This window comes from Buteo buteo, chromosome 17 (genome assembly GCF_964188355.1).
Source record: "Buteo buteo chromosome 17, bButBut1.hap1.1, whole genome shotgun sequence".
NCBI classification, from domain to species: Eukaryota; Metazoa; Chordata; class Aves; order Accipitriformes; family Accipitridae; genus Buteo; species Buteo buteo.
This window is the reverse complement of record NC_134187.1, coordinates 26,672,785-26,700,066: the sequence shown is the minus strand read 5'-3', so window position 1 is coordinate 26,700,066 and position 27,282 is coordinate 26,672,785. Positions and strand designations below refer to the sequence as shown.

At 39.3% G+C, this 27,282-nt stretch overlaps 1 protein-coding gene across 3 annotated transcripts in view; it reads right to left on the bottom strand.

Annotated features, from left to right (window-relative positions):
• Positions 1 to 6,302: 6,302 nt before the first annotated feature.
• MLIP (muscular LMNA interacting protein) overlaps positions 6,303 to 27,282 on the bottom strand; it is a 114,056-nt gene continuing 93,076 nt past the window's right edge. For all 3 annotated transcript variants that reach the window (XM_075049310.1, XM_075049309.1, XM_075049311.1), the window contains exons 13-15: positions 16,811 to 16,864; positions 8,566 to 8,600; positions 6,303 to 6,646 (exon numbers count right to left, since the gene is read on the bottom strand). In XM_075049310.1, coding sequence (XP_074905411.1) covers positions 8,574 to 8,600; positions 16,811 to 16,864 — 81 coding nt within the window. In that variant the 3' untranslated portion in view covers positions 6,303 to 6,646; positions 8,566 to 8,573. The remainder of the gene's footprint in view (positions 6,647 to 8,565; positions 8,601 to 16,810; positions 16,865 to 27,282) is intronic.

The following is a 27,282-nucleotide window of genomic DNA, read 5'->3' as shown; positions in this document are numbered from 1 at the left end:
GTCATTCTTCTGTCTCCATTTTGTAGTAAATGAGAGGAACCTGGAGAAGTTGATGGCAGACTGTTCTCTAGGGAACGAAGGGGATCGTTCTCTTTGTGACTTCAGCTGGGCTGTTCAGTGCTACAGGGAGTCACAGCACCGAAGGGCAGCAACTCTTAAAGCACAGCTGGCAGCACAGCTGGTTTGGATGCATTGCCATGAAGGGCAGAGACATTAAGAGGAAATGTATGTATGTGTGTGTGTATTTTTATATATATGGGCTTGTAATCCAAATGTTCAAGTCTTTAATACAATTTCTTGACCACAGTGCTTTTATTAGACCTGCCTCCCACACTGTCCACAGCATAGCTAAAGAGCTGCAGATGAGGGAAAATTGCATCAGACCGCACGATTTTTATTTTGCTCTGTTGCAAGCAATCTTCTGTGTGGAAGTTAATAGAAAGGCCAAGGTCAGCAACATGCAATCACTGTACATCACATAAAAGGACATAAATCTTAGCCTTCAAATTTGCTCTGTGGTATTTTTATTAAGTTTTGTTTATGAGACAAAAATCTGCAAAACATAAAGTCTGTCATTTATGCTATAATGCATCAAATGTAACATGAAGAAAATGAGAAAAGACATGTTCATGGAAATTCAGGTGAAGTGTTCACTAGAAATGATAATCCAGTTCTTTTCCTTATGTCTACGCAGTTCCATCAATTCCAAGAGAATGACTATTGATTTGTGCGGGCATTAGCAAAATGCAAATCTTCTTTGTTATGACAGATCTTTGGAAATATTTTTACAAAGTTATCTCCTTGCTCTGGAAGCATAACAAAGAAAAAAGCTACCATATATGATAAATATTATCAGCCAGTCAGATTAAGTGAACAGGCATATCTGTGTTTTAAGTTACATACCTCTGGTATCATTTGGTTTTGCTTGGTGGTTTGTTTTTTTTTTAATTTTATTTTTCAACTTTAAAGACTTGCTGATGATAAACTAGAAGTGAGGGCTTTCCTTGGAAATGACGTGAGCTAGTTTACAAAGGAATGAGATTTCTTTTAAAAGAACGCGAAAACGTAACTTGTGTTTCTAAACAGCTTTGTTTTGTGACACAATAAATGGTGCTGAAACTTGATAAATTCTATTTTTCCCAGTTGTTGACATGTATTCAAACCTTAAAAAAACCATGAATCTACTCTATTGTGGTTCAGCAAATATTTTTATTTCAGTAGTTTCCTTTGTAAGCAAAAGTAGCTCTCTGTTCACTGTACAAAAGCACGCATTGACTTACCTGTAACTATTTAGAAACAGTTAAACATGATACTTTTTCTCTATTGAAGATTAACCTGTTCCAAGCATAACAGCTCTGCTAAGCCTTTGAGTTAGGGTCCTAGTCCTACTTCTAGTCTGCACTGTTAAATACAAAAATATCTGACTTGTACCTCTCAGCATTACCTGATGTCCACCCTTGAACTTCAAAAAGCACCACACATTTGGCAGGAATTCAAATATTAATATCACTAAACACTCAGTGGACTAACGAATGAAAAACAGTTTAAAACGTCCAAGAGTCTTTTTAAAGTTGGAGCAGGATTATTCCCCAGCCTTTCTTTCAAAGTCTCCATGATTTGTCTGAATTAGCCTACTAGGCATCGTAAAAAATCTCATTTTTAATCATCTTCAGAGTACAGGCGATAGTGGATGCTGAGGCTCTGGGTGCTGAAGGTCACTCCCAGGACAGACGGCAGTGCCCCCCCCGTCAGAAGACCACGGCACCTTCCCTTCCCCTGGCTGCCACAAGCGGTCCGGGGTCAAGCCTTGCACCCAGACCCAGAGGGAGAACTGCAGTACTGCTGCCTCGTGCCAGGAAAATGAAGTGACTCTCAGCCAGTTCAGGAAGAAGCCAGGATGCCAGACCCCAGTTCAGTCATTTGCCAGTAGACACAACTCAACGCATTGGAGAACCCGTGGAATTGCTTATCTCCAGTTTAAACTCTGCAATGACACGGGCCATCCCTTTTTTTCTCAACTCAAACAGAAAATTAACTGTTGTACTCCTCGTACAAAATACATCACTCATTTGTAATTGCTGCGGTAGTTTGCACTTACTACTCTTTATTATTAACAGCTGCAACGCAGTAAAAGTTTTGAAAGCAAAATCACTTCACTAAAAGTTTCATTCTTCTTATTGTCAGCCATACTCCAGCGTTGCCCTGCGGTCAGCCCACTCCGGGCTCGGTCAGGTAAATACACGTGAAGAATGGGAGAACCTGTGCGTGAACCGGGTCAGTGTGCATGCAGCCGCGCAGCTGCAAGTGCTTTCCTAAACAGCGTTTCACTAGGGCTTGCAGAATGGGTAAGAGTAGTCATTGTTGCTTCTATCTGGATAGGAACCTCTCAGGAGACAAAACCAGCCAGTGGCCCCAAAATATCATGGACCCACAGGCCACCTTCGTTACGCTGTCAGTGCAGATTATTGTGGACAGATTAGACTGTGCCTGGCTGCACATAGCTTCAGAGAGATGATGCTTGCAGTGGGTTTGCCAATCCCAAACCTCACCAACCGGTTAGAGGTGAAGGAGAAGAGGAACATACTGGATTTCACCGTCAGTAGGAGCTCTCGGAAGCTGTTGCGCTGGTGTTGCATGGCAGATGTGTACCTCCTGGTGTTCATCTCAAATGTGTGGCCCTATCTGATCGCAGCAGTGAATGTTGGCAGCCCAAGCCCAAACTCTTCTCTAGACTGTAGGGTTCAGTTATAGGGAACTTAGTTATTGGGCCTAAAAGTAGCTCATGGTCACAAGAGCGTTCCAGACACCTTTAGAAGGCCTTGAACAGAATAAACAAGAAGATAGAAAAAGAAAGATCCCAATTAAAAAAACACAGGTGCACATTCCACGATAAAGGGAACTTGGCACAAACAACCTCAATTCAGGGGCTTATCTCGACCAATTGGACTAAGACAAGTCTTGCATGCTCTAATTAATACGGCCAATTATGTCCTATGTTTATGTGCGCGTACAGAGCGGGTATAACTAACTTTATCTTACGTTTGTGCGCGTGGACAGTACCGATGTAACCAATCACTGTTTATGATTGTGCGCGTGGACACCAAATGCTTGCATGCAGCAACCAATCAGAGTTTCTAAACAACTTAGAGAATTGTATAAAAATGATCAGCTAAGCTCAATAAACTGGCGACTTTAATCATCATATTGGTGGTCTATCGTCCGGGCCTCGCGGAAATAAACCCTAAATCCTACACTAGACCGTGGGTAGATTGACAAGGGCAGACACAGAAGTAGCCTCCCAAACCAATACTAGAAACCTGAACATGTCCATGTGCCTACCGTTAGTCTTACCACTAAGCAGGCTTAGAGGTGCTTCGGATACACATTAAGTTTGGTGTTATTGCAATGTGAGTGTCCCCAGCCCACTTCTAGAGAAGCCAGCTTGCAGCAGGTTCTTCCCTTAACTTATAAGCTACCCTCTGCCATTTGCTTTGGGGTGTATGACTTGACTAGTGTAGGCAGAGCCTAGGATTGCCCTGTGTATGGCTGGATACTACTCCTTGCCTAAGTGAGAGAAGTCTTACATAGAAATCATCAGCTTATTTTTGTTCAGACTTCTTTTACAACATACAAAGAGACGCTACAAGAGTGATATATACAACTTATTCATATGAAACAATTATGCCTTAGATAATACACGTACTGGATAGCCACTATTAACATGCTCACCAGCCCCAATAAGGCAGCCAGTGAGCCTGTGCAGTGTAGGCAAGCCTCGGTCAGTTAGGGAAGGACTGGGCTTCTTAATCCTCATAACAGGCTGATCCTCAGTGTTGCTGAGTTGCCACTTTCTGAGTCTCTGCTTTTAAGGATTTTTTTATACCTTAAGGTACGGATTTTTCCTTTTGTATCCATGAGCTGCTACTGTTAACCCTTTTAACAAAATGGTTCTCTCTGTGCTTTCACTTTTCTCATTTTGCACAGCTTTAGCTTGTGAACTTCGTGATATTTAAGCAATTTTGTTGTTAAAACTGAGTCAAGACCACTGAGCTGTGCCACACCAGGCTTTGGATCCCAGAGAGCTAAACCCTTGGGCCAAGGGCTGCCCTTAGTCTGATGCAGCAACTGAATTTTCTCAAGTAATGATTTCTGAGCCTCCTTCCCATGGCCTGTTCTATGTCACTATCCAGATACATCCTTTGTGCTAGCCAAATCTCCCTTCTGACCACTTGGGCCAACTTTAAGAAGTCCTTTTTTTGCCAGCTTGAGTTGTAGCACATAGCAACAACAGAAACACCAGAAGCATGCACAGGATGGGGTGAGCCCTGCGTATCAGACTGCAAGAGAGGATGAGGGAAAAAGGGGACCATAAGCCCTTGCTAAAGATAGGCATTCATTGTGATCCTGACAGGAATGTGTATTTTACTGGAAAAGTAACGCAGGGTAAAGTCATCAGAACTTGGACTAAATATATTACACTATTGAATAAGCAACATCCATTAATTTTATAGTACTACTGAAAAAGCAATCAATTTTTCATGTTGAGTTTTGCTCTTTATAATCTCTCCTTAAAAGATTTTTGTCTCTTAATACTTTTTCCATTGGTTTCTCAGGATAGAATCCCTAGGCTGTAATTGCCAATATATTTTCATTTTTCATTCATAGACAGAAGTTGTTTGAACAGGTAGGGAAACTGTTTTTTAAAGTATGCACAGATGAACAAACTCACAAACCCAGAGGTCAACAAAAGGTTTCCTCTTTTGCCCTTCCTATAATCCCAGGAGTTCTTTCTTTTGCTTGTGTTCCTTCCTGCCATGGGCTTCAACCTATCACCTGGCCTAATTTAAACCTAAACCATACCATGTGAATAATCCTCTTGGCTAGACATGCTAGATGGGCTTTGGGCTTTACAAAAATGAAATTCAAGGGGAAAAGAAAGTTGGGTTTGGAACAAATTCAGAACAAAGCAAATGGTTTGAAAAAAAATGGGCAGGAAAGCTTACTAAGACTTTTGAGAATCACACAGATCACACTGGTTCTAAATATGAATTTTGGCCACTTTGTGCTCTAGTGATAACAAGAAATACTATCAGGTCCTTGGTGGATAGACCTATTACATCTTGTACAATATTTATAACATATTTATAACACATCTATAGATGTGTTTATATGTATGCATTTATATTTATTTTTTTAAAGTTTTCAGTACTTTTTTGTTATATTCACCTAAATGTGTGATTTCTGTCCCCAGGAACTCTCTCTTGAATTCACTGAAATGCTTTTCTCAATTTTTTTTTCCACCCTCTGTTAATGGGTATGCTGTCCACAAGATACACACACTTCTATTATTTTTCTATTGAGAAAAGAAACTAATAAAAAAACAACCCTTCTATGTCTATCACTCTGTTCATGACATTCTGAAGGACATGTGTGGTCCTGTACCAAGGGAAAAATGTATATTTTACCTACATAGAGAGACTCGCTGGTTGCTGAACTTCTCTTCTTTTCACAGTTCCAGAGTTCAACAGTTTAAATGCAGGCTGGATTGAAATTACACCGGGTCCAATAGTGCAAGAGGCTGAGTAGCCTAAGAACTATTCTATTTAAACTGGTTTTAATTTTAATATTTTAACTGATGATAATATTTTATAAATTAGTTCATCACATTGTTTTAATGAAAGCAGCAGCGATTCCCATTAAAATATTAATCTTAAACACAACACATAGCAGTGTGTGAGGACAGGGCTGCAATGCAAAGGTTCTGAACATATACGTAACTGTGGGGTGACTTCTGGTTCAAAGGTTCAAGGGATCAGGGAGAAGACAGTTGACTTGTGCAAGCGTAGACAGTCACCTTCCTTAGACTTTTATAATGCATTTTGGAAGAAAACTGCTTAAGATCCAGGCTCGGACAACATTGTGGGGGAGCAGCACAGGGTCAAAAAAACCAGCAGCATAAACTCCAGAGGAAAGTGGTGATTCTTCCACGTGCGCCAGGAGGGCAGCTAGTAATTCTGCCTGCAGTCACCAGCTGGCATGGACACTGCCTGGTCAAAAGGGCAATGAATATTGCATGGCAGGGAAGAATCACTGTGCATGCTGATTGCTGTGGGTGCTGACACAAATGTGAATAATTCCTGGAGGATTTCACAAAATGTTAAGTGTCTGTGTGGTGGCAAAATGTGACCAAGGTTAAGAGCGTGGGAGCATTCCTTTCCCAACGATGCTGCCATTTGTTCTCAGCTATTTGAAATACATGGAGCTAGATTTACAGGAGTAAAAATAAGAATCACAACAAACAGTTTGCAACAAAAATACAGCTTTATTTAATTTCAACATTTATATTATTTCTAAAGAAAATATGCGGTGTTATATTGGGCATCTCTTAAACCAGCAAGCACTTCAAGAAATGGTATTTCAATATGGCACATTCATGTGTGTATCTCTGGGGTTAATTATGCTAGTACATAAGATTATCTCTTGAAAGAATATTTGATTGTTATTACTGCTTTGCAATTAGCATACTGGAAGCAATTTTTGTTTTTTAAATGGTGCTTTAAATGACATTTGTGCCGTGGATTCTTTCTCAGTATAGAAACAGGCCTCAAAATACTCTATGGTTTTAGCTCTTGATCCTAATTCGGGGCTGCAAAAGAAGAGTTTTCACGTGAACACAAGTTGTCAAAAATACAGATTAGTAAACTGTGTAACATGCACTGCGGTCACTTAGTTTTCCTAATTTGTACAACCTGATGATCTTGCTAACAAGTATAACTCATAGTTTCACAGAAAAAAACCCCTAATGATATTCAGCCACCTTGTTTGTGCTATAGCTGTGAGAGAAGATGACAGCTGGCAGGACCCTTTATAACAGTCCATTATGAAGAGATACAAACTTCTGTGCCTCTACTCTGCCCTTATTTCTTTCCTTCTGTGTGAAGACACTGAAACCTTTACATCTTCTCTAAATCTCCCATTTGTTTCCCACATCCCATGCAACTGATTCTTCACTAATACTGAACAAAGATGAGTAACCTCCATCATATTATAAGCACTCCATTCCACATCTCCCTGGAATGGCATTTTTCTTAAAAGCATCGCTTCTTCAACTCAGATTCCCCTGTAATCCTCAGGTTCTCTCCTGCAGTATTATTGTAATTCCTTTTCTGTCTGCGCTTTTCATATTTCTTTGTATATGTCTTCAATGAATTTTATCATATTGATTTCAAGCCATTCCTCTAATGTAAGGGACATTTTTGGAATTCTAATCCTGCTTTCCAAGCTGCTTGCAAGTCCTCCCAAATGGACATTATCTGTAAATTTTGTAAGCTTACTCTCCATGTGATTGAGCAAGTAATTAATGGCAATATTTTATAGTGCTAGAGCTAGAAGACAGCATTGTGGAAGCCTGTGTGAGATGTTCTCCCACTTTGGCATCAAATGATTGTTCTCAGAGCCCAGCCAGCCTTCCAATCAGTTGCACATCTACATTATGTGAATTTAATTTAGTCCGTATCTGCTTTGCTTGCTTATGAATGTCCCATGGGACTGGGCCGAAGGTACGCTGTATCAAACACATTCCCTATATCTGTTTTGCTGTCAAAGAAGGAAATGAGATCAACTTGATAGGATTTGTTTCTGACGTGTCCCTGTGCAAGTCCTCTTATCTCCTTACTATTCTCTAGATGCCTACAAATGGGTTGTGTAAGACTTTGTTCCAGTGTCTTGGAAATGCTATTAGGGCTGACTTTTCTGTAATTCTTTGGACTCGCCTTTCCTCCTTTGTTAGATATGACATCGTATTCACCTTTCTCCAGTTTTCTAGGAACTTATTCATCCTGCTAATCACTAGAGTTTGAGAAATTGCTTTGGTTAAGTATTTTAAGGGTACGTTTCATTAGGCTGCGTCATCCTGAATACTCCAATTTACCTCAGTATTCCTTCAGGTGTTCTTTTGCTTTTCTCTCCATGATCCTACTCCCAAATTCTTAATAATAACTGAAATAAACTTTTAATCATAATTAACGTTTTTTGTGAAGACTGAAACAAACAAAAAAAGACATTGAACATTTCAGCCTTTTCTATATCACCTATTTCCTGATGTCCCTTGTGAAGTACTGTGTTATATCTGCTCTCAAGCATAGCACATTATTCGCAATATAGTATTGTTTAACGCTAGCAAACCATTCATTTTAATGGTGCTATGTGGTTATGCACGCAAATATAAAATAATATTCATCTTATTTCAATGACATTACTTCACAATCTAATTCCAGACCATACCTTAATTTCTTCCAGCTCTTTGATTGCAGCCCACTTAAAATTAATTAAATTGTGACTTTGTTTTGTGATGCTAAGAAGTGGAATTATTCTGCATTGGTAATTGTTAATAGAAAATCATTCAGCAAACATAGCCAGCTTATTATCCAAACACTACATTGTATAGCTAAAGTATCCTATCATCTTCTTAAACAAAACCATAGAAGTTTGTTAAAGTGACACTAAAGAAGTAGTTACATATTCAAAGTGTGACTGTAATCAAGTCAGAAAAATAGTAATACTCACCACTATCATTAAACAGAACCTCTTTCATTGGCAACCTGTAGAATAAAGGGAAATAAAAGGTGAAAACAAAGTAGAGAAGAGAATAAAAACGGCAGTATATTAAGCAGGCACAGTTCTACAAACTGGTGGACAACTTCAAACAGCACCTTGTTTTTTAAAAACATTGGTTTCCTGCATTGTTAATTTATAACTATGCTTACTGAACTGGGGATGATTTTTTATGCATCGACATATTTGAAGAAGTATACTGCACATAGTAAAATTTCAACAGACAAGCATCACCTTGGCTAAATGCACATTAGAGGACATTTCAGACTCATGTTGGGTTTCCATTCATTTTTTGGGACCACATCCTGAAAGAACAGAGCCTGTGGCCAACCTTGCATTCACAGGGCATGGATGTTGTTTTCCTCCACCTTAGCAAGGCTTTCAACACAGTCTCCTACAGTAACTTGGTACCCAACTCTGGGCTACAGAGTGGATGAATAACTGGCTGGACCACTGGTCTAAAAAGACAGTAGCCAACAGTTCAAAGTCTCTGTTCCAGGTGGCGTTCCAGAGGATGCTAGGGTGACATCTCCAGCGGGGAGCTGGGTGGTAGGAGAGCCTACATGTCCAGGAATTCTGTCAATGTTACTAACTTGGTGGGGAGGGAGAGACTGATAGCCTGAGGGTACGGCTCCCATCCTGGAGAACTTTGCCAAGCTGGAGGAATGGGCTAGCAGGACATTTGTGAACAAAGACAAAGACAAAATCCTGCATCTGCCGGGGGACAAGGGGGACAGGGGAAGTAAACAACCCCATGCAAGAGTAGAGGCCAGTGGCTGACTGGCTTGGTAACAGCTCTGCAGAGAAGGACCTGAGGTCTGGTTGACACCAGACTGAACGTGGATCAGACCACCCTTGTTGTGATGAAGGATAACCTCATATACAGCTGTGCTAATTAGAGCATAGCCAGCAGGTTGAGGAAAGTTTTTATTCCCCTCTGCTGGGCACTAGTGAGGCTGCATCTGGAACACAGTTTCCATTTTTGAGCCCTCCCGATAGAAAAGATTTACCAAGGAAACAGAAGAAACACAATGGAGGACCATCAGGATGGTTTCGAGCATCCCTTGATTTCTGGGAAAGGCATATGACATATGAGGGGAAGCTACAGGGCTTGTTTAACCTGAAGGGTAGGCTAAAGGGTCTCTGTTTTCCCTCTCCAGCTATTTAAGTGGGGTTTATAGACAGCTCAGATTTGTATGGTGAAAGGAAAAGAGGCAACAAATGGGGAAATTTTAACTAGCCATAAGGAAAAATATTTTTTATCATAAGAGTGGTCAAACACTATAACTATTTTTTGTCTTATTATGTGATTCTAATTACTTATGCATTACTTAAGTATTGCATAATAAAAAAGCCTTCTTCAAACTGCAACTGTGTTCTCACTGTATTCAGGGCAAGCTCTTTTCCTATAAACTGTTACACAGTACTCCTGCTATTATTTAAAGGGGACCAAATACAACAGCTGTTTCTTAAAGCCAAATAGAATTAGATTAAAATGGCAGTTTAAATGACATACTGACATTTTGTACTTTATCTGTATCACATTTATATTACTACCCTTTCAGACTTTTTAATGTAAATTTACGATAAGTAATATATTTACAGTAATTCTTTTTATAGTGATCACATTAGAAATAAAATCCTATAAATGCACAAAATGCTTTTTCCTTGTTAATGCATGGTGATCTAATATGCCCTTTCATGTCAGTAGGCTATAACTGAAACTTCTTACTTAAAACAAGGAGATATCATTGAAGCTGGCCAAAAGTATTACCCAAATACCCATTGCAAGTATAAATTTCCTGTTGTACATATAAAGTATTAAAAATTAAAATGTTTAAAACATTGTTAAAGTATAAAGTAAATAGAAAGTATGTCTGCTGATATTTAGAGGTTTTATTTGAGAATTTACAAATGTGCATTGTTTGGACCTACCTTTCTATTTATAAATAGCAGAAGACTGCAGTTTACTGTTCCCTTTTAGTAGCCCATCCATTTTGGAGGTAAAAGAATTTGTCACAGCTAACATCTGAAATTCTTATTCCTTTAGTAATAGCAATAGTTATTCCTACTTTTAATGCTCATTTGCAGGATCATTAAATTTTCAGTTAAATGAACAGTTATGATGATATGGAGAGAGCCTAGGGCTGCAGTTCTTGGCTTGGTCAAAATAAACTAAGAGTGGTGAGACTGTCGCTTTAGAGAAGTACTGTTCGGTGTGTTCCAAAATAATTTTGGAAGATCACAGGTCAAGTCAGAACAGTTCTCATTTTGGAGGTAAGTGGCATCAAGGGATTTTCTAATTTGCATCATCTGAGAGCCTTTTTTACATGTATCGCTATTGCTCTTTGCCTTATTACTTGCTGCTTTGATCTCTATGCTTAGTCTCAGTCCGTGAAGCATTCTTTATGAATTGCCTAATGTCCCCTAGTTCATTAGATAATTCATAAACTTGCAAATCAGCAGTGCTGCAAGTTACTCTGCCCCTGCATCCCGAGTGTGGGAACAGAGGAGATGCTGGCGGTGTCACGGTGTAGCACAGGCGTGCTCTGCAGCCTGGCTAGCTACGGAGCTGGTAGCGATGTTCTGCCATACCAATATAAACAAGTTCTCCACTGGCTGGAGGACAAGGCTGTAAATTGATGCAACACTGAAAGTAGAAAGTGAATAGTGTGTCTGCAACGTGACAGGTGAGCCCGTGTTTGTGTCTCCAACTAAAGCACAAGACCAACACTGACTTTTGCCCCAAAATGTCTGCGTGCAGAGAAGGACCTGTCCCAGCACCACATGGAAGAAGAAGGTGCTGGAACAAAGAAGTTGACATTTGAGCAAGAGCAGCTTCCAATACAGTTCCCTCTAGTTTCATTAGGTATCTCCCATCCCCCTGTTCGTGCTTTGACAGGGATCTTCTTTACAAGTCGAAAAGGTATTGAACAGTACGTGAGAAGTGGATCATTGCAGAACATCTAACCACCAGCAGCAGCCTCTCCCAGGCTCTCAGGATAAGCTGGAGAAGGCAGACTGTACCCTGCCCTCGTACTTTCCCACCACAGACAAGGAAGGGCAGGCTTCCACTATGGGCACAGCCCACGCTCATCCATCCCCGCTTCAACGTGGTCGTAATGTCAAGCAACTTTGAGGGGGGGATTGTGTAAGCTCTGGGTTTTTTCTTTGTAAATCCAGGGTACAATGACAGTTTCTTTAACTGGAGGAACATCACTCTGCTCTGATAACGCCGTTTGGGTTGGAGCTTTGGTCTAATGTAAAAACCTTTACATAAATTCTTTAGTACAAGGACTCTTTCATAAAATGGGTGCATTTTCTTCCTATATGTAGAACCTATCAATGATTAATACTATGTCGACCTCTAACCAGGAACACTCCTTAAGTAAATAAAGATTAAGAGCAACGTATAACAGAACTTTGGACCTTATTGACATTTTCATAGAATTTCAAATTTCAAGAACTTCTGCTATTGAAGTTGTTTAAAGTGGAGCATGGCAGATTAATTGTTTCCCCTTGTAAAAAAAAAGAGCTTCTTGTACTAAAACTCTCACAAATTTGCGCAAAAGACAGTGAAATCCTGTCACCACTGAAGTCGATAGAATCAGCTTTTTCTCATGGGGTCTTTTTATGAATGTTGACCTTACAGATGCTATTATTATCTCAAATAATTATTGCAGATCTTTCAGGAATAACAAACAGATAAGACAGAGTAACAGCTGCAGCAAAAGATTATATGAAGCTAAAGTAATTGTATAATAGACCTGGGATTTTGCAAGTCATATACGAATAAGGGTAATGAGTACATACCTTTAGCACCTGCATGCAATGTCTTTTTGTGACTCTGCAGGTACATGAGCCCCATGTTCTCTCTAAAGATTCTGTCTCAGTACAATTCTGAGAATGATTATAACATCATTCACACATCGTAACCTGGGAAAACACTAGCTTTACTTGAAAGAAGACAGTAGGTATCAGAAATTACTGGTATATCTCTTGGTTAGGTTTTAAAGGAGTATCCTTCAGATCTCTTCCGACTAAAAAGCACTGGCTGTAGAGAAGGATTTGACAAGGAGAAGAATGTCCCTTATTTGTTTTCCTGCTCTCACAGAGAAGTGACAGATCTGATTTGCTTCATGCTGTTACAGAATGAAGCTAAAGTTGCATGAAAAATAGAATGCTGTTCTTCTGAATACAAAAGTAACTCCTTTTTTTTTCCCCCCAGTGAATACTTCACTTTGAGGAAAAGAATACAAATTACTCAGTAGAAACTAGCAGCACCTTTCCTTCTTCCCCTCTCTCACTCTTTCCTAAAGCTCAAAGAGGTGCTTACATTTCACAGAGCATCTGCCTACCCATTCGTTTTTGGAATTGCATAAATCACACTGACTTTCTCTCACTGTGTTTTTAACTCTGAGGGAGGAACATTGCAGGAAAAGTTGTTAAGTATGAGCCTATATGTAACTTTTGATAAAGAGCATTTTGGTGAGGGCAGAGACTACAGGACAGACACCTAAGGTCTTATTACAGCAGTAAGAGTAATGTTGGGCTTATAACTTAGAATTTTTCCTAACCAGTTCAGCATCCAAACAGGACTTCACTGATAAAAAGGACATTTTAAATTAGGTAGAGACTTGTGGGTTATGTAAACTCATGAAGTGTAAATTCAGTATAAACAGTTCCTAGAGTCAAGATAGGTTCCTAAATAAGAAGGAACAATATAGGTGCCTGAAAGATGTTGTGATTTTAAAAATCATCAACCAAGGCCTACCTTATTTTTTTCAATGCACTGACAAGGGAAAGCTGCATAACACGCAATTCTGAAGACCCAAGCACATGAAAGGGAAAATGGTGAATATGTGGTGGCTCTTCAGAGACAGCTCAACAACAATATATCTCAAAGAAGCCACCACCCTCAGGGCAGCTAAGAAGAGTTTGTTTTGAGCTGCTCCTGGCCCTATGTAGCTCTCCTGTCTGTCTCCAAGATAACACAGATGTTGATCTCCTTCTGGGTGTCAGTGCCGTATACTTCCATCTCCAGCAACAGATCTCAAGGGAAACATATGCCTTTGTTCAGTCCTTCTTGACTGAGAATGAGCAAAGGGGGGGGATCTCTAGATATATTTGTGTCTTCTCTGCTACCCTCTAAACATGTAAAGACATTGCTCAGTCTCAACATGGCCAGGATGGTGTCCCTTGGTCACCTCCTCTTGCTAAAAATAAGATTAAAAATTGGGGGGAAAAAATTAGATAACATGCCCTGTACAAGTACGTTGAAAAGTTAATTGGAGAAGACTTTCTTTGATTTGTAATAAAGAAAACAGAAAATGTGTCATCTCTTGATGTTATTTCCTGACCAGTTTGTGGTGACTCTGACACAATTCTTCCTGCTGTATCTACCTACGGACTGGGGTCCACCTGTATAGTTATAGTCAGTTAAAAAATACACATTAGTGACAGGCCTCAGGGAACATGCACAAAAACACAGCTTGCTCAGCTGTACCAAATAGTATCTGACACTTTTTTTAACTTTAAAGCTAACTATTTGCCTCCAGCTAACGTTATTGTAAGTAAGTGGTGAATGATCATCACCCAATACGACGTTAATCAAGGGAAATACAAAGAGTACTGATATAACAGCCCAGATAAATCCTCTTTTTTCCAGCTGATAGTATTTGGTCTTTATAAATGCAACCACAATTTCATCAGAGATCTTTATTCTATAGGTCATGGTACATAGTTTTCGACTGTTGGAGAACATTCAAACTTTTTAATAAATTGGTTGATAGAAATTCTGTTCGAAGTGTTGTTTAAAACACAAAGCAACTTTTAGAAGACAGTGCTATATATTTTATCTGCCTTGGAACAGACTAAGTTGGTCTCTAACTAAAGGAATTTTACACTTTTGTTGTCATTGTCAATTTGGAACATGCTACAACCTCATGTTTTCAAGAATATCTCAGTCACAGTAGTCTGACTTTACTATGTCAATGAGATGCTTCACTTTCTGAACTGATCTGAATAATGCAACAGTTAAATTATGTGTCTTGTTTCTTAAAAGAGTTCTGTTTGAAAAGATATGTCTTTCCATTAGATCTGCAAAGCTCTTCCTCAATGTGTAAATTGTAAAGAAGGATGAGACATGTGGATCTAGCTGTTTGCTTTCCTCTATCTTATTTTCAAATACAGGAAAATCATCTGCATCATCAAAGGCTGCATATATATATATATATATGCACACATGCATACAGAGATTTTTATATATATATATACACACACTTACACAAATACACATGTGTGTATATATATACACATTTTAGAATGCCTAATGTAGTGCAAATCTGTTTCATCTCAACAACAAATTTATCCTCAGAACTATTCAGTCCCTCTCACCACCCTCTAACGAAATATCTTTATTCAATAGTATTTCAGAAACTTTACAGACGAGATGTAAAAAAAACAACCTATATCTGAGAAGCTCAGCAAGGTATTTGTTGTCTAACTTCACTTTTTGAAGGCATCTTGGGGCTTCCTTTGGATAGATCCGCAGCAGAAACCATAACAACTGCTTTTGAGAAAACCAAGAAGTGGCTCCTGGGAGGCAGAGGAAAGGGGATTGATGGTGTAGAAACATGCAGAAAGGTCAAAGGCAAGGAAGAAGGGAGGAGGCTGGAAGGCTGTGGTGAAGATTCCTGCAAAAAGAGATATGAAGTAGCTCTAGGTCCCTGACCCCCTGCACAGAGAGGCCAGGGGTGCCATGAGAATAAGAGGCTACGTTCATGTCTCATATACTCCTGGTGCAGAACAGCAGTCTGTTGATCCACCCAACAAGTGAGTTGTCTATTTTTTTTTTTCTTTCTTTCTTTTACTTTTTTTAACTTTTTTTTTTCAGTGGAAACTGAGATAAACAGTGAGGATATATTGACAGGCTGTCAACAAACTCAGAATTCAGGCAATCCCTCTGCTTCTCTGAAGGCCTCTAAACATGTGAAGGGCTTGACCTCAAAACTCCCTCAATATTTTTCAAAACAACACGGAAGTTACTTATTTGGTAGCAATTATTAGCAAACATCCATTTCATTTATTTAAATGCTCATTTTTCTGCTTTTACAAAGACTAGAATCCAATTTTAAAATAATAAATTTTAAATAAACTATGTTACAAAAATGTAATTATCATTCCTATCTATATTGTTAAACTCATTAAAAAACTTGTGAAATAATTGTGAGCACACATCTGGTAACCAAAAGAGGTCTCAGTAGTAAAAAAATTCATTCTTGTGTCATAAATGTACTCATATTGCTATTACTGGTAGTAAGTTATTCCTTCTTATGTGAATTTCTAAAATAATGTTGAAAATGTCCTTTAATTAAAGATGTTCTATTACATTCCAAAGCCTACAATAAAGAATATGATAGTTAATTAAATTACATATGTTTATTTCAACATTGAGGCTATAATTCAGCTTCATGTTCATGATCCTGTTGGCAAAAAACTTGCCTGTGCCAGCAGAACTTTTTTAATTTTTATATACTCTGTCTCAAGAGAAAATTGATGACGTGTAGCAGAGCTCTTCATCTCTCACTGAATGAATTATCTAGGGTGGCAACCACTATGGTCCTAGAGTTTAGATATGTAAAAGTAGTAGGGAATTGGCCACTGAATTTAGACTTCAAGAAGATTTGTGTCCTTCTTCAAAGTCAAATAAAACTGGCACAGAATTCTGATACTGGGCAAACTTGCACTATGTGTTGGTTTATGTTTTCTTGACAGTCCTTTATGAAATTCTCAATAACTAATTATCCTAAGTGCTTGTGGCAGTTGCTGTATCCGGTATTTAAAACAGAAACTATACCAGTAACTGCAAATTGTGGAATGCGTGATTTAAATGGGACTAACTGCACAATTTAACACATCCCGCTTGCTAACATCCCAACAGCACATACCAGGAACCTAAAGTGTAAATGTTAGTGTTACTCCAAATTCACATAAGCAACACAGTCTGAAAAACAACTCTGTTTTTTTTTCCTTCATTAATCATTAAGAATAATTAATGCTTATCTAGTCTGTGCACTGGACAAAAGCAGATTTGGGAGCTCAGCACATTTTTGCTCATGACATCTACACAATCTACACAAATAAAAGATAAAGCTAGCATGCAAATGGTTAAACCCATTAAATATCAACTGATTACCTCCTTAGAGCTGAGTGTTTCATTTTCTGGAATAGGCACTATGGGATGACTGGGCTGTCGAGCCAAGATATCACAGGTCGGAGAGAGCATGAGGTTAAAAAACAGGAAAAAGAAATCCATTATCAGTTCAATTTCTATATAAAATATTACTGAAGTTTAATAATGAAGGCCAATACCCTCAGTCATGCAAAGGATAGCAAGGCAATGAGATCCCACCTGTGTTCAACAGGCTCCCCGTTGAACAAGCTCTCTCTTACTACTCTGTGTCTGTCTGTATGAAAATCTATTTCAAAGTATGGCCTGTTTTCTGTTATATCATATTCCCATAATCAAAAGACCGGGGAAGGTATAAAACACTTTCCAATTTGAAAGAGGCATCTCAAGTAAAAATCACAGCAAGGGCACCTGCTTTATAATACATTGAGTATGAGATAATGGACATAAATTTATTTAAAACTGTAACTGTATTTCTGTCACTTTGAATATCTGTCTTCTTAATTCTCCCCCAAAAGAGCTCTCCTTAATCTTAAATTCCATAGACATAAATCATACAAACATTTAACTAAAAAATGCTGTATAACATTAAATAGTATGTGCAGAAAGGAGTTTTAGATCTCAGTAATTATCAGTGTTTTCACTATTATATGACTTGCATCTGAGTAATGAAGTTCAATGGCTGTGACTCAAGTGAAGAACCATACCAATTTCAATAAGGTTTTCATTAGAATACAGGTAAATAGATAAGCTGGAGCTTATAAATGCAATGTTAGGATCATAAGCTTGTGAGGTTTTCCTATACAGTGACACAGAGACATCCTCTTTAGAGCAAAGGTTGCTGAAAGTGTTAGGGTTTGGGTATTTTAGAATTGTACAAAACCAAGGTTGGAAGGCATTACTTTGTTTTGGTATTTAGACCAAATAGTAAATTAACAAATTATGTGTTGCTTAAAAAAATATTGCTCTTACCTGAAGAAAATTAATTTTGAAACTGCTTTTTGAGAAGCAAAACTCATCTGCTAAACTGGCGCTATAAACAAAGAAGGATACTGAAGTGGAATATACTCTAGTTTTCTGCAGTTACCTTATGGGTCTACTATGTATTGCTCTCCCCCTTTGTGAATTTGCCCCAATTCATTTTCAGGGAAACAGGAATCCACTCCAGCAACAACAGCAGCAGTTACAGAAGCTTTGAACTGCTTAACTTTTTTTTTCTTTTTTTTTCTTTTTTTTTTTCGAAAATAAAAAGGCAAGTGAATAACTTTAGGCAATAAGCTTATTTCTTTCTTCAGTAAATTTAGACGAGGGAATAATTTTAGGCAAAGGCAGGGTAAGGAAGGGGTAAGGAGCCTAGATCCTCTCAGCGGCAGCATGCCTCCCTCTGCCGCACACCTGGATCCGGATTTCAGCCAGCACAGCCGCCAAGGCAGCCCCTAGACCTTCCAGCACCCCGACAGCTCTTCAGACCAGACCCAGGAGGTGTTTAATGCCCTACGGGGGAGACACAAGTCCTGTTTCCAAACCCAGCATCCTGCAGCTACCGAGGGTGGGCAATCCTTGGCGATGCACAGGTACAAAGTTCTAGCAAAACCTGCATTATCTTGGCAAGCTTATTCCATTGAAATAAACCCTAGAGTTGAGTTATCTATTGCCTCACTAGAATATCGCATGTCTGTATTCCAGGCAAAGTAAGAAGGGTCAATCACAAAGAGAAGAGGGAAAGTATCGATCACTTTCTGATGTGCAGCTAAGCTCTCTGAGAAGAATTGTCCACTGCTTGCAAGAAAGAAAAGCTCCCTAGTGAGGCAGCAATCCAAGAATGCAACTCTTTTTCTCAAATTACACAGCCAGCCAATCAATGAAAAATGCACTTTTATTGTGTTATCTCATCCTGGCCTTTCTTGCTAGTATTCATTGCATACCGTGTTAACCTGAAATGCCTCCGTGAGTCGTGATTCTGCCTTAGCTTGTTCCTTGACTATGAGGTCTCAAGTCCTTCTTTAGACCTGACAAAAGTAATGATCTTTTTTGTCCAAGAAATATACTTGCTTCCTTTATTTTGATAGAATCCTCTTTTCAAACTAAAGAGCCAACATCTGTAACAGTCTCCATAAAGAGGGAAAATTATGTGTATAATGTGTAGTTTTAACAGACAGAGACTGTTAACATTGATTATTTTGGAAAGGCTTAATTGAAAGAAAAAAAGTGAGAGGCAAACAAGGTCTTTACTGATTAATAATGGAGGAAAAAAGTTAATAGAGGCTTAAGACTTGGAGAAAAACTGAACAATATACAGTTCTCTGTTTTCACAAGGCTTCTCTGACATAAAAACCCTGAAGTTATCATAGAAGAGTCTATACATTCTACTAGTCAGGTCTGGAGACCTGATTTTTCCATGACAGGGGATCTAGTCTTAAGGAATTCACATATGGCTACATTTGTAAAGAACTTTAAGCAGTACTTTCGTGACTATGGAGCACATAAGCCAAGTGCTGCATCCTTCCTGCTGAAATAAAGCATAGGCTTGCAGGTCCCTGAGGGGAGGGTGTTGGGTTTTTCCCTGGAATTGAACAGCTCTGCCTCTGCCAGCTGCAAAGGAGCTGAGCTCCTTGGCCTGGGGGACTTCATGCTAACGAGCTGGACGCTCTCCTCTGTGTTATTTCCATCAAGTGTCAATGTGTCAGCCTTGCAGTGGAAAAGGTTCAGTGCCTGTCCTCCCAGAGTTTAACCAAGAGGCTACAGAGTCTTATTCTTTCCTCCCTGATTTTTTTCTTACAAATAGGATTTCTGTGTTTTCAAATGCACACCACACCAGTCCCACAAGCAGGATGGAACTTGCTGTCCCAGCGCACTTGCTTTCTGCAGCTCCGTGGGTAAGGACCAGATGCTTTTAGAAGATAGAGAAGTTTGAACCTCTGCAGGGTGAGATGAGCACTATAATCAGGTTTCTCACTGGCTGGACAAGCACTACGGGAGGGCACTGGCATCTCCATGTTGCCTTCTCTGCATGGTGGTCAGCCCAGGGTGTTCGAAGGACACTTAACAGGACAAATAGCCTACAAGATTAAACTCAGCCTTGTATCTGAATCACAGCACAACTGACGGCCCTAAGCCCAGGGGAAAGATCCTCACAGAGTGTGGTCATCTCTGCAAAGATGAGCTATCAACATCCGAGTACCAAACAGTCAACTTAAAGGTACCAGAATGCAGAGTAGGTAGAATGAAGTGGGATTAACCCTTCCTTGCTAGTCATTGTGTGATTATCATACCTCAGGGTCATATAGGAATGTGTCCACAAGATCTGAAGTGTGAATGCAACTTGGACGATGTACTTTTTACAGGTGAGTTGTTTTAGTGAGACTGGATTAAGCTCTATCACTGGCATCCTTTCATCTCCAGGTCAAAGCAGCTGGCAAGAAGGCTTATTTTCTTCTACAAATGTAAAAGGATTGCGTCTGTTGGTGGTGGAAGATGACAATATTGGTTTTATAATTTCTATTCTTGTTTCCTTTGCCAGTTAAATTCTGCATTACTCTTACAAGTTAATTAATAACTCTTAACTTTTCTACATGTCACTCAGTTTTCTGGTAATGTGACATTTTCTTTATTATTTCTAAGAACTGTGAAAGAGCAAACTAGACAAATCTCTATTTGTGGCTGCAAAAATTTTACTGAGGAGAGCAGAATATCCTGACAATATGTAAGTATTTGCAGCATGTAAGTTCAAAGGGAAATTATATACCTGGCCAAAAGAACCTCTTACAGACTCAGTCAAGGCTTAGAAGAGATGTGGTTATATAACATCTTAGTTAGACCTTTGTTCATTTAGCTCTGTAGAGTAATCAGCAAGGCATATTTGCCTTTAAAAGGTCAGTTTATCTTTATTGTGCTATGAATCACAGCTGCCTCTGAACTAATATAAAGCTTTCTGAGGTGTTCTCAGTGTAAGACCTTTCTCATAAATCTAAGTCACTCTCTAGAGGGTCTGTAACCTTTGCTAATTGAGACATGGGTTTAAAACTCTTTGGAACCTGTGAGAGATAATGTGCAGAACAAATAAATAAGAATGTTTCAACTACAGTAACCAGAGAACATCCACATATACGCTATTCTTTCAAACTACTCTGTTAAGTCTTTGATCCACTTTGAACATAAATTAGGTACTCTAGACTTTGAAGAAACATAGAGTCATTCCTTCACAATGTGAAAAATTACTAACTTCTCAAAGACCAAAAATGTTTATTTATACATGCATAACAAGCAACCTTTTTTTATAAAAGAATTTTATAGATAACCACTTTTTCTGAGTCCAAGAACATGAAATCTAGGGCACCAGTAAATGGTAAAACACCCACAGCAGCAGAGCAAGGACTACCTTCAACTAAAGGGAAAATACATAACATAAAGGGACAATTTATAATCATGATGTCTACAGTCTCTCTGAAAAGACACAGTATAAAATCCATTTCAAAGATGCAGTCAATCCTTTTGCACCTTTCACCTCTCTAGAAAAGGAAATGTGAAGTAGAAATGGTGATCACAGCAAAGATTTATAATGTGCCTTCAGCCACGTATGAAGTAGAACATCCTGACTGGCCTGCAAATCATTATTATACACTACTGTACCTGTGCACTTTTAACTTGAAGGTTTCAAATCTCTCTCCAGATACCGATAAGTACGTGCACAAGAGGGACAACTCGGATGCAGACATGGTTCCCTGACTGGTTCTCACAGGACACCGGCCTGGAGAGCACCAGCGTGGGCTGAGACTGAAGGATTTGTATCTGAACACCAGAGGCTGGAGGAGTTACAGGGCTTTGCAGGAGGGAATTCCTCATCTCTAAGTGGAGCTGGAGGGATGGAGATGCACACAAGCCCAGCAGTGCATCGATTTTTCTTGGGATCCTTTTTCCCAGGCCAAGTTTAATTTCTCATGCAGGGCTAGTCTACGATGGAATTGGCTAAGGATTTTCTGCCAAAAATTATTTTTCAGTGAAAAATACTAGCAACAGGAGAATGAAGCTTTCTGCAAAACATTTTGGTGTCTCTTGCAAACTCTCACTAGTCCCTTAGAAAATTAAAATTAAGTGTTTAATCATAAGAAATCCCACCCCTTTCTGAAATACTGTGTTTTATGGCCTGGATGTTTTGGTTTGGATCACTTCCATAAAATATTAAAATGTATTTCACCGCTAGTGCACTTTGTGGAAATCATGATAAGAGCTTCTATTTTCTTCTGTGGGCTAATCAAGCTCTGCAGTTCCTCGCAGAGCTAATTTCACTATAGGTGATTATGGGAGCTGGTGACCAGCAAGGGTACCAGGCCTGTAACAAAGACTTGAGGCACGAGAACCACAACCTACACACCTATAGATTAAGGCAGAGAGGAGACAATCATCTTCTAATCACATGGATTAGAACTATCTGGTTTGAGTTAGTTCATATAACCCAAATGATGCGTATTGATTTCTGGAGTATTTAAAAGTTTTCAAATTTACATCTCTATTGGAAAGAAAAATTCAGAATTTCCAACAACACAAGTGTTTGAAATTTCCGTCAGCATATCGACTGTGAACTATTTATGGACTTACAGAAATCGAGTCATTGCTTAGAAGAGACGATGCTTCCCTGCTCCATGAAGGGGCTCATTGCTCATTGACTGCTAACAGCCAAAGAACTTGAACTGCTTTCCAGGTGAGTGTGAAATGAAATGGATTTAATATTCACAGCTGACCTTCCCCCCACATATTTTCTCCCCAGATTAGCTGCAAAATTGAATAAACCCTGTTTTCTGAGTAAGCTTCTCATGCAACAAGGATCTTTGACCTTAGCTACTTTAAATCCAAACCACAAACTTTGACTGAATTTTGAAGAGTATACGTGTGTAACTGTCACCTACTGTATTAAGTTTGTATTAAGATCATATTCTGCCTATCATACAAGTACTAAAATAATAGCCACTGTTTAATTAAGAAAAAGAGAAAGCTAGTACTATAATTTATAGTTTAACATATATGACCTCTTGATCAAAGTTTAGAACAGTTTGCCAAAAAAGAAAAAAAAAACACTAATGCCCTGAATTTCATGTTTGTAACATAGGTAAATAGTGGCTTCTTTAAATAAAGCTCTAAGTACATACTTGGAATTTCACCAGAACTAACTATACTTTATACATTTTTCTAACATAACTGGAAGTGGAGTTAATTAAGGCCATATTTCAGAGTACACATTATATCAATACCTGCAATAAAAGTTAAGTGAATTCTAATTGTGCCAATTTGTCCTTTAAAATGTAGAGTTTCCAACGGTTTATCAGCTCACTGTAACTTTTCTTTGATACCTCAGAAGAGTTTTTTACAATCTAAAAGAGCAGCAGGAAATTGCCTAGAAACCTCTGTGTTCAATGAGGTCTAAGATACAAATTTCTCTATAGCTCTGGGTGTTTTAGGATAGTTTCCATTAATTATGATTTTTTTTCCTTCACACTTTGTTTTCTCACTGTCTTCAATAAAAAGCGTAGAAGTATCATTTTTGTTTCTCACACAGGTTACATGTCCAGCAAATCTTGTTTGATATTTTTCACTCAATAGTATATTTCTGCTTTTGCCATTAATAACAACCTTTACCTCTGAGTGGATTCTGTTCTTTGTAATTTTGTCTTTTGTTTTTATTACTATGTTACAAGCAAAGACGTGTCCCCATGCAGTTCCCATTTGCCAAATCATTTAATGGAGATTATTTTTTGACATTCCCATTTTCTATGGTTTCAAATTCCCCTAGAAATGGAGTCGTATCCAGTCCAAATCCAGTCATGGATCAGGATCCTAGCATCAGAAGCAGGCTCTGAGCTATGGCAAGCTAGCCCCCATCACCCTGGGACATCTCAGAGAATCCCCTTCACAGACCAACAGAGACATCAGAAGCAGATACTAGCAGTGTTGTAGTATTTGGGCTGTTGTGTTTCCTTTGTTTGTTTTAAGATGTGTGTTCACATATTAATCTGAAGATACAGAAGGCTAAGATAAAGACTTCTCAGAAATGAGTTGTTAGCTAGGGCCAGAATTTCTGTTCGATTTGATGTATTAAAAATGTCTGCCTGTAATCCACTAGTCTACATGAAATCATCCTAGAAAGCTAAGCATAACTGAACCCAACTTTTATATTATGGAGAGACTTCTAAGAATGAAGACAAAACATTTTAAAGCACTTTTTGTTGCTTGAGACTGGTTTAAGCTACTCAGGCAGAGACAGCCTGTATAAATGTGAAGGCAGAAAGCAACAGTAGTGGCTGTAAGTATGTTCCAAGAGGAAACTTGGACACTTCTGGGCACAGCGTTCACTGGGAAGCACATTTTAGTTTCTAAGTATGGAAAATGCCTGCTGGGGTTTGATCCTACCACATTCAAGAAAACAACTTTTTGTGTTTTTTCCTGTTTTCTAAATGAACAGAAGTACACCAAGGAAATACCAGGGTCCTACCATCCACAGCGTCTCCTAGGGGAAATAAGACAGAAAGGCTCTCAAAATTGCCTAACTAGCCAGGCCAAAAGGAGTGACACAGTAATCAATTCCTTTTTTTCCTTTGGAAGAGCTGTTTCTACAGGAGTGTGTAGCAGAGTTCTTTCCAGGCAGTGCCAGATTTGAGACATCTCCATGTTAAGTGCATGTTGCTGTGTCTCCTGTTGAGCCTAAGCTACCTTCATGTTCTGTTGCTAATTTGATGACTTCAAAGTTATGATCCTTCTAAAGTGCTTTAGGAGAAATGCCTTTCTTTGGAGATGAGCTGAGCAAGAACTCCAGAGGCATTTTCTGCAGGCGTTATCAAACCAAGTCCAAAGTGATATAAATGTCATCTAAGTATGATATGATTAAAATAGCTCGCTGAGCGCAAGCAATGCCATAAAAGCATATACAAAGGAGACACAACAATATTAAACATTAGTATTTTCCCAACAAAGAGCTCCAATTTGTAGCACAGCACTAATGAACTGCCTTGTTTGCCTCTGATTTGTTTTTCTGTACTAAAGCAATTGTTCTGGATCACAGAGTGCAGAAGGTTGATCAACCATAATACAGCTACACAAGTAGAGCATTTAAATATCAAAGTTCAAAAGCAAGAAAAAAACTCTCTTCTAGAAATAAAAGCAGCTGGGATGATGTCTGGGAGAAAAGTGCTTTTCCATGGCAACCTTGAAAGGCTGCTGCATTCACCGAACGTCAATTCCCACTATGCTACTATTAATCAAATACGAACTCCAATGAGTAGGAGAGTGGATGGTGAGGTAAACACCACTGATTTCATTTAAAAAATAATAAAGATTCCCTTTAAATATTCTGCTTACTTAGGAGCCTGCCGACCTGCAAGTGATTATGGAAGGCTGACAATTCCAACACAACACTTAATGATTTCAAGAAAACTCCATTTAGGTCCAGAAAAAAAATTAAATTGGCTTGAGCCCAAAGTTAGGCATTAAATAAAACTTGTCCTCTGCAGTCTTGGACCTTTACTCTTATAAGTAATGTCTGAACAGAAATGGTAGGTTTTTAACGTTTCTCATACCTCTTGCAAAAAGCCGGTTCCCTCCAATCCATTTTCAAGGCTGTGCTGCTAAATATTGAACCAACAGGGAGATTTTCACAGGGGTGTACATGACTGATGTGCTCAGCCCTTGCTGACAGAAAGAAAAGGCAGTCTGAAAGTCAGTAGGGACCGAGAGGCAGTCCCCAGCTGAGGAACTACACCCGCTCATCCCCTGCCTCTTCACTCGGACAGATCATTCCTTTCTCCTTCCAAACGATGGACAGTTTCCCAAAATCTAATGCTCTCTGCCCTGACAGATATCTACATCGATTGTGCCTCCACGTGAATCATAGAATCATAGAACAGCCCGGGCTGGAGCGGTCCAACCTGTTGTGGGAAAGGAAGCCTAGCTGAGATTATCTAGCACCCCATCCAAACACGTCTTGAAACTCCAGTGATGGCGACTCCACCACATCCCTGGGGAGGTTGTTCCAGTGATTAGGTGTTCTCACTGTAAAAAAAATTTCTTTCACATAAAAATGAAACCTCTCCCAGTGCAAGTTGTACCCATTGTCCCTTGTCTTCTCCATGTGGCTCCCTGTGAAGAAAGAGCCTCCTTCCTCTTTGTAGCCACCCTTTAAGTACCGGAATACAGTGATGAGGTCTCCCCTGAACCTTCTCTTCTCCAGGGGAAGACCTAACTCCTTCAGTCTTTCCTCATAAGGCAAGTTCTCCAGCCCTTTGGCCATCTTCACGGCCCTCATTTGGACTCTCACCAGTCTGTCTGCACCTTTTTTTTGAATTGTGGGGACCAGAACTGGACATAGTACTCCAGGTGCAGGGTTGTTCTCTTCCACCCTACATAGTCCTCCATTAAAGGCTGGAGGGTTTCCCAGCAGAAGCACGCTTTGGAGTTAACCACAGAGCTAAATGTTACCTCAGGCTCTCCATCACTGCAATAGTTGCACTCAGGTCCACATTCCTGAGCTGTTTTATTCCAATCAAAAGGAAAAGGAACTTTTTCTTATAATAAAAAGTTCAACTCGTATAATTACTCAAGACCAAGGAGTGTAAATAAGAGCAGCAGCGCCTGGTGCCTGGGGAGTACAGTGGGGAAGGAGAGGACAAGGGAGGTGACAAGGCTGAAGGAAACAGTATCAGCTCACTTGAATGGGCAACATTTTTATTTCAGAAGCAGCCTGTGCACAGATGAGAGGACCCTTCTCTGCTCTTCTCCAAGCAGAAGGACAGACACAGTATCTTCGTTCCCGCTGCCTCCTCCCATCAAAGCTAAAACCACATTGGGAAATGATCTGGGGCACAGCTTATGGATTTCATCACTCTGAGCAGCTATAATCTACAAAACCTGCCAGGTCTATCTTTCAGCTTCATCTGTATAACTCCATCAGCTGTGAAGATTCAGGTACTTGGTGGAGCTTCAAACAAAAACCGGCTGGCACTGGGTCCAGTCTGCCTAAACAACACCACCGTGTCCTTTCAATAAAGCATTTCAGATAGAGACAGCTGTTATTTTCTTATGCCCTGAGCCAACAAATGAAATGATACTGGGTTTAGGAGCTCACCATATCTAGTCTCCCTAATACAAGACACAGGTGATCATTCTGTTTTTTCCCATATCCCATTTCCCATTTCTGAGAGAACACTTGTTCAAAATAATTTTGTAATGAAAGTGCGGGTGAAGAGGAGCAACTCCATTCACTGGCACATCCTGTCTGTTCTCAATAGTGTATTGACAACATATTTTAAATGATTGTAAGAATTTATGGCAGCAGGTTTTGCCCTCTAGTGGAACATGAAGCAAAATACAACATATAGTTAGAAATGTAACATAGGTAGAGATGAACCATGTGGACACTGACCATGTGTTTACTGGATGGCTGAAGAGACAGCAAGAGAGTCACCCCAAGGGATGAGGAGTGGAGAGGGGGACCT